The following is a 15,536-nucleotide window of genomic DNA, read 5'->3' as shown; positions in this document are numbered from 1 at the left end:
CAGCCAACAAAATTGAAAGGGTATTCCAAAGTCAATCTCAGTTTTCTGCATTAAAGGCTTTTATGAGGTCAAAAAAGGGCTCTTACCTGGGTGATGCTGCTCCCTGCACTTCTCTTGGAGTTGACACGCAGTGTCTCTGGACAGACGCAATCCACACTGTCATTTGGGGAGCAGCACTTTGGCCATCAAGGAGGCAGTTGAGGAGGACCCCGGCAATGATTTTCCCTTTGGATGACAGTAGGGTGATCCCTCTGTAGTTACCATGATCAGATTTGTCTCCTTTTTCTGAAAATCCTCAGGTTTAGAGTCTCTAAGATCTCCTGACCTGTCCACCTCCTCCGAGACCTTGGAGATCAAATTGTAAATTTGTTACTGACATTCACTTTTTCCTAGCTCTAAAACATATGCAGGGATATCATCTGGTCCATAGGTCTTGTTGTCTTTTAGTTTACATGTAGCTTTTTTGACAACTTGTCAATCTGGGGTGGTTATGAGCCTGGACCAGATATTTTGCTGTGGGATGGAGACAAGGAGCTCATATCAAGTACAGGATCTTACTTCAGTTTAACAAAGTGTTTCTTTTAGCCACACTGACTGCCTCTATGTCCTTGATAAGCTTCTCAGCAGCATAGGCCTTTGGGCATTTGGACCATAGACGGCACTGAAGGACTCACGTTATGTCCTGATTATCAGAGAGCTGCCAGACTGCCTGCATTCTTTCCACTGTCCATCTTTTCCGTAGGTCACAGGTTTTCTGTTGGACCTTGACCATCAGGTGTCTGTGGACCTGTTTCTTTTCCCCCAAATTGGGATGGAGTTTCCAAACCAAGAACACCTTGTGTTTACAATTAATTGAAAGTTTCCTGGTCATTCTGATCAAACCAATCCTGGTTCTTTTGGACAGGGAAGCCAAGCTTCACTGGTGCCAATTACAGCAGATTTCAGGGCAGTCCAGGTGTTGAAGGAGACTCTGCAACTTCTGTTGGTCGAGGGATGTCAAAATGTCAGTGAGGTGCTATTGGAGATGTGATACTTCTGTGGATCCTCAAGACCTCAAATATTCATTTTTCTGCGGCTGCATTTCTATTGCTAAATGTTGTTTTGAGACCAGGCTGATGGAAAGCTAGGAGGGACCTTAACAGGTTGCTAACCTTGGACTGAAGGAAATGAGGTCCATAAGCCAAGCATCAGCACATTTGAGTGACCAAATAACACCCTACTCTAAGTTTTAATCCGCATGGGCATCAGGTGGCCAGATGAAAGCTTATAAGGCATTGACCCACTGTGGGCAACAGAACTTCTCCCTGCCCTCCCACACTTTGGCAGCTGAAAACATGGCTGCCAGTGGTGGTATAAGTAAAACTGGGGATGTTCAAGAGGCAGAATTAATGTTTCTTTCCCTCATGGTTGATGCCTGACTTGCTGAGTATTTCTAATGCATTTGCATTCAGACAATTCCAGAACTTAACCAAGCTAAAGAGGCAATAAGATATTTATTTATTAGTCACATGTACATCAAAATACACATTGAAATGCATCTTTTTGTGTTACTGAGAATGTGCTGGGGACAGCCTGCAAGTGTCACCACACTTCCGGTGCCAACGTAGCATGCCCACAACTCCTAACCCGTACGTCTTTGGAATATTCCACAAATTAATTGTAACCATCAGTTTTAAAATTAGAACAGCAAACTGATTGAAACATAACCTATGGGAACCCGTTTCAAATTTCATAAAATAATTACTGGTGTTTGGCATTTTTGGTAGCTCTGGAATTCAATGTTATTTACAATGTATTTTCCTAAAGAAAGAAATTTTGTATTGAAACATAAGACAGCGTGATCAGTCATTAATTTTATTTTTTTTCAGCAAATAGTAAATGAAAATGTTCAAAATGCACATTTACAAAATTGGTTTCAGAGAAACACCAAGTTACAAAAAACAAAGGCATTAAGCTACATGATTTCAATTTTTAATCATTTCTGAACATAGAAATGCAGAAAATATATACTAAATTACAACACAGCTGGAAATCCCAGCCTGAAATGGAACTCCAGTCCTCCACCAATATTTCTATATGTACAATTATGGCAATCTCCAGGTACATTGAATGGGGTGAAAAAGAAGTTGTTTGGCCAAGATGCACACCATCAATATTAATGAGAAGGCAAAGTAAATCAACAAGCATCTTCTGAACAAAACCTCATCTCTCTCCTCAGATCCGCTGATAGCCTGCAGCTTGATTACGTCGACAGATCAAATACACAACAACTATAATAATGATCAGCACAACAAGAACTACTCCAAAGACGATAGGAAGAACATTTTTGAAGTCCATGAAGCATTCCTCTGCTGTAAAAAGAAAAGACACATTCTATTATTTATGAAGCAACATTCTATTACTTACCAAGAAAATGTGTTGGTTTAATGACCTTCCAGAATGCATCGACCCAAAACACTGGGCCTTGATATTGCTGAGTAGGGCGCATACCACATGGGTTCTCCTTTAGCCAGGCAGGCTAATCCTTGAGGTGAACAGCAAGGGCCTGTGTCAATGCGCAATGAATCTCAAAAGACATAATCAGATATCAGAAAAAACTTTTGCAGTAGTCTCACAATTTGTCTATAAACCTTTGATCTTGAGCAAAACCCTGCTCCCCAGCTTTGCCACCTGGTATACTCTAAGTTTCTCAAACAAAAACAGAACTGATAAAGGGTCTCTGAACTGAAAATATTAACTGTTTCTCTTTCCATAGATGCTGCCTGACCTGCTGAGTGTTTCCAGCATTTTCTGTTTTTATATTTCGGATTTTTAGCACTTGCAATTTTTTGATTTTCCTTATTTTTTCAATGCTTCTTGACATTCAAAGATTTAAAACTGTTAAAATTAAATAATGCATACCTTTCTCAAACAATGAAGAAAATCACCCAAGAACAATGAAAAATTGAAGATATTAAACCAAAAAAAATTAAAAACGAACCTTATTCTTCTGTTTCTTTCCCACTTAAATCAACGGTGCTTGGATACCACGCCAGATTCCAACCGGAAGCTAACATGCACACTGGGGCATCTCAACAAACTCCTCCACTAACAAGATTGTGAATTCTGCATTTAAACTGGAGTCCCAAACTTCCTGGCTGCTCCATCGAGAATTACCAGTAATATCCTGGCTTAGAAACTACCACTTGCTTCACACCCACTGCCTAATAGACAGAACATTTCCAGCATTTTCTGTTTTTATTTCAAATTTCCAGTATCTTACTTGTGAACTAATTACTTACAATCATGTGATTGCATTTGTAGTTCATTAGGAAAGCAATGTTGGGGGGGGGGAAGCATTAGGAAACAATGGAACAAGCTGAATTATTTAACTGATTAAACACCCTCCCCCCACCACCAACACCAGACAAAATTACAAATGTAATTTCAGTTAGGGTCCATAGATCTGCAGAATGTTAACTTCAAATCTTTAGTCCCGTTTCGCACATGCTGAAATTTCATTTAGCGTAATAGGAAAAACCCCTTTAAGTCAAACTCACTCCACCCTTTTGTTAGGCTGTGTCATTTAAGATATCTTAATTAGTCACATGTACATCGAAACACATTTCTTCTTTGTACATTTAATTTCCTACATTTTCTCTATTTAGCTTGAATCCTTTGCTTCTGTTTTATTTTTAGCCACCTCAATTCATCTTGTAGCATAGCCTGTAAGAGCAGTGTGCTCCAGACTGGCTTTTTAATCAGTTTGGTGGGAAGATTAACATATGAGCATGTGATTTGGGAGCAGGAGTTGGCCAGTCAGTCCCTTGAACTTGCTCCAGCATTTACTTAAAGAACATTTTCTTACCTTAATGTATTATGTGAAAAGGGTTTTATCAAGTTGGTCATCTCTCTCTATATCATTGATCGTCTGAGTTAATTCTATTAAAATGAATATTCTACCTAAATTTATAAACCTATTTCAGGCTTTACCTGTTTTTATTCCTAAATTCTTTTTTGATTCTCTTGATTCAATTATATCTTCTTACATATGGAAAAACAAACATCCTAGATTAACTAAAGCTCACCTTCAGAAGGTTAAAAAGAACAGAGGTTTAGCCTTACCTAATTTTAGGTTTTATTACTGGGCAGTCAATATACGAAATCTTACGTTTTGGCTACATTACATTAATCATGAGGATTGTCCAGTATGGGTTTCTTTGGAAGCTAACTAAAATTTTCTAGCTTTCTACTATTTCTCTGCTTGACTCTTCACTTCCTTTATCATTAAACAAACTAACTGATAATCTAGTAGTTAAACATGCTTTGAGGATTTGGTTACAATTTAGAAAATATTTTGGCTTATCGAGATTTTCTCTGTCTAGTCCCATTTTTTCTAATTGTTTTTTTTAAACCTTCTATGACTGATGTCGTTTTTAAAGAATGGGACAAATCGGGTATTACGTGTTTTCAGGATCTGTTTGTTGGAGGAAATCTTTCTTTGTTTGAACAATTGTCAACCAAATATAGTTTATTCAAAACTCATTTCTTCTGATATTTACAAATTAGAGACTGCCTCTGATCTCAATTACACTCTTTTCCTATGAGTCCTGATAAGAACTTACTAGACGTATTTTTTAATTTGAAGCCTTTTTATGAGGGCTCAATATCTAATATTTATGACAGGTTATCAGGAATGAGTAAGGCTCCTTTAGATAAAATTAAAAATGCTTGGGAACAAGATTTGCAGATTTCAATTTCTGAGGACACTTGGAATGAAATTTTTAAATTGGTCAATACTTCATCATTATGCGCCTGTCACTCTCTCCTTCAATTTAAAGTGGTCCATATAGCTCACTTGTCTATTTGGATGTATCTCCTTATTGTGATAAATGCAATAATGGAGAGGCTTCTTTAATACACATGTTTTGGACATGTCAGAGTCTTAAAAAATATTGGACAGAGGTGTTCCAAACTTTTTCTGTGCTCCTTAAAGTAAATTTTAAATTTAATCCTTTGACTGCATTATTTGGGATTGTTGGAGAAAAAGATATAACTTCGGAGGCTTCTGATCTACATATTCTGGCTTTTATTTCTCTCATAGCCAGGAGGGCTGTGTTGGTTAAATGGAAGGAAGTCACTCTGCCTACTCATGCTCAATGGTTATGGGATGTTATGTCATACCTAAATTTAGAGAAGATCCGCTGTTCAATTTCTGAATCTAACTTAGACTTTCAAATGCTGTGGGGACCTTTTTTGAACTACTTTCAAAACCTTTGATTTGGTTGCTAAAGTACAGATATTGGCTGATATTGCCATGTGTCAAGGGTTTTTCCTTGTCCTTTTTCTTTATTAAACAGCTGCGGTCTTGGTAGTGGGTTTAGATTTTTTTAATAATAAAATTATTCCAATTTATTCATTATTAATTAATTATCATGTGATTATTAATATAGAGTATTGTGATTTCAAGTATGCTTTAACACAATGTATTTGGTGGTACTTTTACCTTTTTAATTAATGTACTCTGTATTTTCTTTGTGGAATTAATAAAAATATTGTAAAAAGAAAAATCATTTATTAAGATCATGACTGATCTGATCATAACCTCAAATCCACACTCCCCTTGCTTATCAAAAATTCATCTACCTCTACCTTAAAAATATTCAAAGACTGCTTCCTTTGAGGAAGGGATTCCCAAAGACACATAATCCTCAGAAAAAAATTGCACTATCTGCCTTGAATGAGTGACCCCCTATTCTTAAAGAGCGATTCCTAGTAATCCAGACAAATGTTTCACAGAGTCATACAGCACGGAAACAGGCCCTTCGACCCAACTGGTCCATACTGACCAAGATTCCCATCTAAGCTAGTCCCATTTGCCCGTGTTTGGCCCATATCCCTTTATCCTATCCATTACCTGTCCAAGCATCTTTTAAATGTTGTGAGGTGTTTTTTAAAGGTTGTGAAATATGAGGTGATGATTTTAGGGAATACTAATACTGCTAGGGCATACACCATGAATGGTGGGGTCTTTGGGAGTATTGAGGAACAAAAGACCTGAGAGTCAATTTATCCTTGAAAGTGGTAGCATAGGTAGGTAACATGGTTAAGGCGGCATATGGGATACTGGCCTTAATTAGTCGGGGCACTGAATACAGAAGTAGGGAAATTGTGCTCCAATTTTATAAGTCCTTGGTCAGACCTCAGGTGGAGTACTGCATGCAGTTCTGGTCACTATGCTATTGGAAAGATGGGGTAGCGCTGGAGAGGATGCAGAGGAGATACACCAGGATATTGCCCAGGATGGAAAAGTTCAGTTATGAACAGAAAATGGGGAAACTAGGTCTGTTCTCCTGGAGCGGATGAGGTTAGGAGAGGACATGACTGAGATATATAAGATTATGAGGGCTGTAGATAGGGTAGACTGCAGGAAACTGCTCCATATCAATAGCTGAAACTAGAGGAAGAGATTTGTGGTAAGGGGGAAGAGATTTAGAGAGGATATGAGGGACCTATGCATTACAAAGGTGTTGTGCTCCTAGAAGACCATCTGTATAGTGATTTTCCTTTACCAACCCTATTCCCCCCATTCAATCCCATGTTATAAGAAAGGTGTTCCTACAGGAAATTTTTCTCTCAAACAGTGATGTCTGGGGATGCACAGTCTATAGGCAAGGTAGGCAAAAGAGAAACTATTGTTGTTTAAATGAACTAGAAATGGACACTATATCAATTGATAATGTATCATTGTACAAGTATCACTACAGGAGACTGCCTTGTCAGTTTCCAAAGCAAATCCCTTATGTAGCCTCCCACATTGAGCAGACAGTCTGCGATCGTTGTCCTTGGTAAACTAGTTCAGTTCTCTGTGCAGGATGTCCCCGGAATTAGAACACCCAACTTATGGGCACCCCCACATATGAATGAGCTCCCATATTATTAAATTCAAAAGTCCAACTATTGTGCATGTGTTTGTTCCTACAAATAGCAGGATTAGTTTCTTCTCTCTCCATTTTCAGTAATTGTTCTTTCTTATCAGTCTATGCGCTTTTGATGCCGTTTATGACAACACTATAGAGGTATGATTACCATAGAGTGACTTTTGTGTATTTTCTGGCTTATGGACAAAATCGACTTATGGATGTCTGTAAAAACAGAACCCACTTGTTACCCAGTTACAGCCTGTATATGTGTTGTTATTTTGCACATAAATTCCATAAAAGCAGATTTTTAATTTGTATCTCAAATTTTTGGGTAGTGATTTGTGAATCCCATAAGAGGTGTGTGTGTATATACACACTACATTCTTCCACAAGAGTAAATGCACTTTCCACATCCACACTGGCAAGATCCCTTAGGATCTTAAATATGCCAATCAAATTACCCCTCACTCTGAACTCCAGCAAATACAAGCCAAGCCTGTCCAACGTTCCCTAATAAGACAACCTCTAATTCTGAACTGCTTCCAGTACATTTATATCCTTCTCTAAATGAGACCAATATGGTACATGGTATACCTGACATGGTCTCGCCAATTCCCTATGTAACTGAAACACAACATCTGTACCTTGTATTCAATTCCCCAATATTGTTCATTTGACAAAATACTTGCTGTGTCTGCACAATCCTTGTGTATTATGCACTAGGAAAGGCCAATACCTCTGCGTCTCAGAGCTCTATAATCTCTCACTATTTAGTGAATGCTTCCTTTTTATTTTTCCTGCCAATGTGGACAATTTTGCATTTTCCCCAGATAAGTCTCCATTTGCCAGATCATTCCCACTCACTTAAACTAGCTATATCCCTTTGTAGTCTCCTTGTCATCCTCCCAATTTATTTTCCTACCCAAGAGTCAACAGCAAATTTTACAACCAGAACTTCATTCCGTTTATATAAATTGTAAAAAAAAAATTGCTTAATTATTTTGGTACTCTTGGAGCAATAATTTTCCATTTTTTCAACATTTCAAATCCACATTAGTCAAATGGTTCCAGAGACAAGGAATTTCAGTTACAAGATTAGACAAGAGAAGCTGGCATTGTTCTCCTTAGTGCAAGGAAGGTTGTGAGCAAATTTCACAGTATGATTGTCACACAGTTCACTTGGCTCACTGTGTTTGCACTGACTCACTCATTCCACAACCTGGTCATTTCTCCATAGCTTTGCAAATTATTCTCCACTCTGTTTATCTCATTCCTTCTTGAAGGCTACAGTTAAATGTCTTCACATCTGCAGGCAGTACATTCCAGATTCCAACCATACTATGACTAAAGTTATTATTTCACCCATCACTCTTAATTCTCTCTTTATTTTACACCTGTGATCTTTAGTCCTTGACTCGTCATTCCAGATTTTTTTTAAAAAGATATACTCATTGTAGGTCCTTGGCCTTCTCTACAAAGGGAAAGAAAAAGTCCCAACCTCTAATCTATCCTTGTTATCTGTAGACTTTCATCCCAGGAATCACTCTCTTAATTTTTTTCTGGACGCCCTCTAATATCTTCACGTCTTTCTGATAATGTGGTGACAGAATTGAACCTAATCATTACACTTTTATCAAATCAACTAGAGCATTTTGACTGATTTAGAGCTTCCCTCTTTTTATCCTTTTTAAGATAATTGAAATTTCCAGTTAAAGTTCTATTTGGACCTTGAATCTGCTGAAAACTAGATTTAAAAACAATTGATATAGAAATCAGCATTTTGACTAGGATGGGGGTGGGGAAAGAGTGGGTAGTAGAGTGAAAAATGTGACACAATCTTTAAACAAAACCAGAGTTGTATGTAGATATTTTCTACTTTTGCAGAGATATTGACCAAACTTGTTTTACTTTTTTGGGGTGTGGATATGATCGGCCAAATCAGGATTTGTACTCTATCAAATTGTGCTGATTATTAAGATATCTTTATTAGTCACAAGTACATCGAAACACAGTGAAATACATCTTTGTGTAGTGTTCTGGGGGCAGCCCGCAAGTGTCGCCATGCTTCTGGCACCAACATAGTATGCCCACAACTTCCTAACCTGTATGTCTTTGGAATGTGGGAGGAAACCCATGCAGACATGGGGAGAACGTACAAACTCATGACAGACAGTAACTGGATTTGAATCCGGGTCACTGGCACTGTAAAGCGTTATGCTAACCGCTAATGAACAGAATGCTAAGACTACCAAGCTCGGGCAGCATCTGTCAAGAGTTAAAGAGTTAGGTTAGCAACCTGAAAGTCTTGCATCAAAACTATGAAAAGTTAGAAAACAAGCACATTTTAAGTTGCAGCAAACAAAAGGAATAACGTGATTGTGAGGGACATACAGAACAATGCCTGAACTGGAGATACAACAGTTGCTGGCAATCCAAAATAATTGGGTGGCCTAGTGATGCAGTTTGTAGAGCTGCTGCCTCACGGCACCAGTGACCTGGATTCAATCCCGACTGCCAGTGTCGGCTGTGTGGTATGTCTTCCTTGTGGGTTTCCTGCCACATATCAGAAAGTATGCATGTTGGTAGGTTAACTGGCCGTTCTATATTGCCCCCCATTGTATGGAGAAGTGGTAGAATCTGGAAGAGTAGACAGGAATTTAGGGAGAACAGGACAGAGAAAATTGGTGAGAGAATGGGATTCTCCTGTGAGCTCACATCGAGCTCACAGAAATATTAAAATGCTGAGAAGGCCTAACAACATCAGGCAGCATCTACTAACTTGCGTTTGCTATTTTGTAGATGTTGTCCAACCTGCTGAGCTTTCTCCAGAATTCAGTTCGATTTAAGATTTCAGCAACTATTTTCCCCTCAGTTTATACCTCTAGACAGTCCTCTCAGCTTACACAAATCTATATACAGTAAAGCTCCATGAATCCAACACTCAGGACTTGGGGTCAACTGGCAGATTTTCCAGACCATCAAATGTTATTTTATTAATACTCCAACACAACTTAATTCACTTTTTTAAAAAAAATGTTAAACAGTAACTTGCCAGGTTCACTGAAGTGTTAAGAAAGCAAAGCCAACAAAACGACGCAAGTTTAAAGAGAGTGCAGGAACCAGGGCCTTCATGAATGGTTGAAGAGCAGGGGAACTGAACATCTGGAAAGTGGAGTGGGTTGGAACTGGGGACTTGGTGAGTAGGGAGGGTGCCCAGGGAGTGAAAATTGCAGTCACCTGGTGAGGTAGATGCTGAACCATCGGAATTTCCAAATGAACAGGAAGCAGATCAAAGTTGCTTTATCTGCTGAATGTTTCCAGCATTGTTTTTATTTCAGGTTTCCAGTATCTGGCATATTTTGATTTTCAACCAATCATTTCTTATCCCACCCTTTCACAGATATTTCCTTCTTTCCACTCATCTCTATTCTCCACAACTTAAAACATGGCTGCTTTCAAACTTGGTTCTGAGGAAAGGTTATTGACTTGAAAAATGAGCAACATCTGTGGAGAATTAACAATCTGAGCATTTCCAGCATAGTTTTTTCTCAACTGTATAGTGGAATGCAATTTTAAAAAATGTACAACGCCAAGCAATAGTTACTCCTGTATTTGGAGAAACACTGGGATAGGTAATAGAAGATCAACAATGGTCCAACTCCCAAAACTAGTTGGTCTTAAATCATGACAGGTTTCATGCACTACCTTTATACCAACAGCTCAATCATAGACAATTTAAACTCTGCTAGACATCTTGGACCCAAAATATTAAATAATTTCTTTCCATGGTTTCTACCGGACTTGAGTATTTCCAACATTTTCTATTTTTATTTTAGATTTCCAGCACCTGCAGTTTTAATTTTCATTCGGGTGCTGGTCCATTTTGAATGTAATGGCTGATAATGGAAAATTAATGAGAACTTCTTTCTTCATTGAAAGATTACTTTAAAACAGTGGTCAACACCTCTTTGAAGAAGTGTTAAACACCAACAAAGGGGCCATTTTTGGTTTCAGAATCCAACCGCATAATTGAGCAAGGCAGAGCTGGAGTTGGCCATATCCTGTGCCAGTTCTGCCATGTAATCAGATCATGGCAGATGGAATTTGAACACTTAACGAACTTGCATCATCTAAATGGTATTCTGTTCTCCTTACCAAAACTCACTTCTTTATATCACATCTGCCATTTTTACCCACTCATTTCCCTTTGCAGATAGGTCCTCAACATTCCCACTCATCTTTGTACATCAAATCTGGATGAATTACACCATCTCATCTGCCAATGAGTGGTATTGTAAATAACCAAGACCCCTGCACCAAAGTTACATTGGCTGTTTTCAACTAGTCAGTCTACTGGCCAATCCATGTAGCCTCATCTTGTGCAATAACTGGAGAAATGTTATTGAAATTTTGTAAATCCAAAACACACTGCTTCCCTTTATTCATCCTGCTGCTTACATCCTCAAATTGTAATGTTTGTTAACAGCCCTTTCCTTCCATGAAAGGATATCAACTCAAATGATTAGGCAAAGTATGCTTCAAGTGGTCTCTTATCACCAAGGGAATTTCAGCATTTTCTGACTCAAAAGAAGTTATTGCTGCCCTTCAAATGGCAGTGTTGCATTTGCCCACATTTCTAGAAGAGTCTTTGAAAAATTAGTGATACTAGAGACTGCAGACACTGGAATATGGAATAACAACAATCTGCTGGAGGAACTCTGGATCAAGAAGTTTCTGTGGGATCAGAAGTTGTTTCAGGTTAAAACACTGCATCAAGACTTAGGGAAGATAGCCAACATAAAGCAGGAGGGGCTAATGGCAAGACAGGGGCCAATGGGTGGACCAAGGAAGGGTGAAGGATGACAGGCAGATCAAGCCACATAGGGGAGGGTTGAAATTGGGAGACAGGCAGGTGGATAATAGATGGCGACAAAAAACAAAAAAGGGTAGATGGAGTCAGGTGGGAAGGGAGGGTGAAGTAGAGACAGCCGAGATGGTGATAAGCAGGAACACTAAAAGACTTCCAATGCTAGAATCAGATAAGTAAGGTGTTAATGGAGAATGGTGAAGGGCAGGTGGAACCAGACTGTCTGCTCTGTCCAGTGGCAATCCCAAGCCCTTAATTGCATGTCATTTCAACCCCCCTTCCCATTTCTACACTGAACTGTCCATCTTCTGCCTTCGGCGAGGCCCAACGCAAAGCTAGAGGAACAACACCTCATATTCTGCCTGGGTAGTCTACAATCCAACATTATGAACATTGAATTTCCCAATTTCCGGTAACCCACACCTCTGGTGTCTCTCTCCCCTGCCCCCAATCTTCCTCTGGTCCTCCATTTTTTGCCCCCTTTCCCACACCCTTCCTCCCCCCATTGTTCCATTCACCCACTACCCGTACATTTTACCCACCAACTCTCTTCTCCCTCCCCCTCCCCCAAAAAAAATTTGGTTCTGATTCCATCTGCTCTTCACCTCCATTATCCCCCTACCATCTTCTAATGCCACCTCCCTGGCTCATTCTGCCCATCCTTCATCTCTCCTTGGTCCACCAGTCACCCATTGGCCCCCATCTCACCACTCCCTCTCCATAATGGTCATCTTCCCTCTTTACCCTTAACTCCTGATGCAGGGTTTCAACCCGAAACACTGAAAATTCCTCTACCCCTCCTGAAAAAAAGGCTGCTTAACCCATTGAGTTCCTCCACCATTTTGTTGCTAGGGAAAAAAATACATCATTTGGTACACCAGAATGCAGGTCATCAGGTCCAGCGCTATATGTCAGCTTTTATTATGCCTCACTTTTACTGAAAAGCTTCTTATGCCACTTTTGTGCCAAGTTCTAAATTAGTGACTAGTGGACTAGGTTTGCACCATTTAGAAATTCATACAAAGGAAGCAGAAAACAACTTTCACTTCTCAGCAGCTGTAAAGCATACAAAACTGGATATCCAGTAAATAGTTTCTCTTAAAGTGTGGAGTTTTGAGGAGATTCAGCACAAAGACTCACACAAATTTCTATAGCTGTACAGTGGACAGCATTCTGACTGGTTGCATCACAGCCTGGTATGGAGGCTCCAATGCACAGAATCGCAAGAGGCTCCAGAGGGTTGTAGACTCAGCCAGCTCTATCACAGGCACAATCCTCCCCATCATTGAGAACATCTTCAAGAGGCAGTGCCTCAAGAAGGTGGCATCCATCACTAAGGACCGTCACCATCCAGGACATGCCCTCTTCTCATTACTATCATTAGGGAAGTGGTACAGGAGCCTGAAGACCCACACTCAACTTTTCAGGAACAGCTTCTTCCCCTCTACCATCAGATTTCTGAACGGTCCATGAACACTACTTTGTTATTCCTTTTTCTTTTGCCCTATTTATTTTGTAAAATTACTAAGTTATGTCTTTGCACTGTACTGCTGCCACAAAAGAACAGAATTCACAACATACAAGTCGGTGATAATAAACCCGATTCTGATTTAAAAACAACTTGTGCTGTCAGCTATGCTCAACAAGAACAATGACTATGTTTCTGACAGTCTTCAACTACTACACTTTAAATCTAGAACTGGTCAGTTCAAGTATTCTCTGGAAAAAAATAAATCACTTAAAAATTTGTTGTTTGGCAGCAGGATGTTTAGCAAAACTGCATAGTTTTTAATGGAAGATGTCCTGGAATAAAAAAAAATGAAGCTGCTGTATCAATTTAATTTTCATATCTACCTCACTGAGGGAAGACAAAATGGGAACAGATTTTAGCCAAGTGCCTCTGAAAATTTCTCATATATGGGGTAAAATCTTCCTGAACACAAATGAATTAAGTTGAATATGTTCATGTTAATGTTCAAGTTTTACATGCAACTGGCAAAGCTCAAGGCAAATATTTGGTTAACACACATCCCCACCTCCCCCCCCCCCCCCCCCAAGGTACTTGCTTTAAGAGAGCGCAGCAGAAAACGATTTTGAATTTATCCATCCCGATCAATAAGCTAAATGGATCAATATGGTCTTAAACCAAGGTGATCCCAAGCATAATGTGGAAGGGACATAATCTCAGTTTAAAATGGATGTTTTGGCTACTGACTGCAAAACAAATACCACTAAAAGATAATATGGTTCCATCAGACTGATTAATAAGAATGTTCAAGAATGAAAATCAATAAACTTTTAAGCACTAAAGGAATGGAGGGATACAATGACAACAGGAAAGTGGAATTTGTATAACAGTTCGATGAACAAGGTCAGCAGCATAGCTTCCCAATTGTCAAATGTTCATGCTTATGTTAAAGATTCTATAGCAGCAATTTTCATTGCTGCTGAGACATATGCAAATTGACTGCTATATGGGTATTTCCCCACTAGAGACAAGTGCCTTCTTGGACTTGAAGTACTCAAGTGCTAAAATAAAAGCAATAATTTGAACATGAACAGTACAGCACAGGAACAGGCCCTCCAGCCCACAATGTTTCGTGCTGACCACGTCAATTTAAACTGCACACGTCTACACGTGGTCTATGTCCCTAAACACCCTGCCTGTTGAAATGACTCTTAAATGTTGCCATTATTTCTCCTTCCACCACCTTCCCTGGCAGCATGTTCAAGCACCTACCACTTGAAAAAACCCCTCAAGCAAATCTCCTTTAAACACTCCCACCACACAGCTATGCCCTCTAGTATTTGACATTTGCATCTTGGGAAAAAGACGTACTGTCTACCCCATCTATGCCTCAATTTTTTTATTATTTAAAAATATACTCTTTTGTTACTTAATGTGGATGTTAAAATTTTATCTAAAGTTCTGGCTCGTAGATTGGAAAACATTTTACCTTCAATCATATCCGATGATCAGACTGGTTTTATTAAAAGTCGATATTCTCATTTTAATATTCGTCATTTATTGAATATTATTTATTCTCCCTCTAAGGAAATATCGGAATGTGTGATATCTGTAGATGCCGAGAAGGCCTTTGATCAGATTGAATGGAATTACTTATTTAAAACTTTAGAGAAATTTAACTTTGGGCCCGATTTTATCCAATGGATTAAATTACTTTATTTATCCCCTTCTGCTCAAGTTCTTACTAACTTACAAAATTCTAAATCTTTTAAACTTCAACATGGAACCAGACAGGGATGTCCTTTGAGCCCTTTGCTCTTTGATTTGGCTTTAGACCCTTTGGCTATTTCTTTCCGAGAATCTAGAGACATCATTGGTATCTCCAGAAGAGGTATTAACCATAAAGTTTCATTATATGCTGATGATTTATTACTCTTTATATCTAATGTTGAAGTCTCATTATCTCCTATGCTTTCTCTACTTTCTTGTTTTAGTCAGTTTTCAGGATACAAATTGAATTTACACAAGACCGAACTTTTTCCCTTGAATAATCTGGTACCACTTGATATTAACCTTCCTTTTAAAATTGTAAGAAATAATTTTACCTATCTGGGGGTATCAACTACTAAAAACTATAAACATTTATTTAAAGAAAATTTTCTCACCTTACTGTATTATGTGAAAAGGGTTTTATCAAGTTGGTCACCCCTCTCTATATCATGGATTGGCTGAATTAATTGTATTAAAATGAATATTCTATCTAATTCATATATCTATTTCAGGCTTTATCTGTTTTTAA

The 15,536-nt window shown here is 38.7% G+C and overlaps 1 protein-coding gene across 1 annotated transcript in view; it reads right to left on the bottom strand.

The window, feature by feature from the left end:
* Nucleotides 1–1,840: 1,840 nt before the first annotated feature.
* Nucleotides 1,841–15,536, bottom strand: part of LOC127571577 (lysosome-associated membrane glycoprotein 3) — a 31,820-nt gene continuing 18,124 nt past the window's right edge. The window contains exon 6 of the mRNA XM_052018082.1: nt 1,841–2,351. Within this exon, the coding sequence (XP_051874042.1) occupies nt 2,215–2,351 (137 nt within the window). The 3' untranslated portion in view covers nt 1,841–2,214. The remainder of the gene's footprint in view (nt 2,352–15,536) is intronic.

The sequence above is a fragment of the Pristis pectinata genome, chromosome 6 (assembly GCF_009764475.1).
Source record: "Pristis pectinata isolate sPriPec2 chromosome 6, sPriPec2.1.pri, whole genome shotgun sequence".
In the NCBI taxonomy this organism is placed as follows: domain Eukaryota; kingdom Metazoa; phylum Chordata; class Chondrichthyes; order Rhinopristiformes; family Pristidae; genus Pristis; species Pristis pectinata.
Note: the sequence above shows the minus strand (reverse complement) of the source record. Positions and strands in the feature narration are given on the sequence as shown.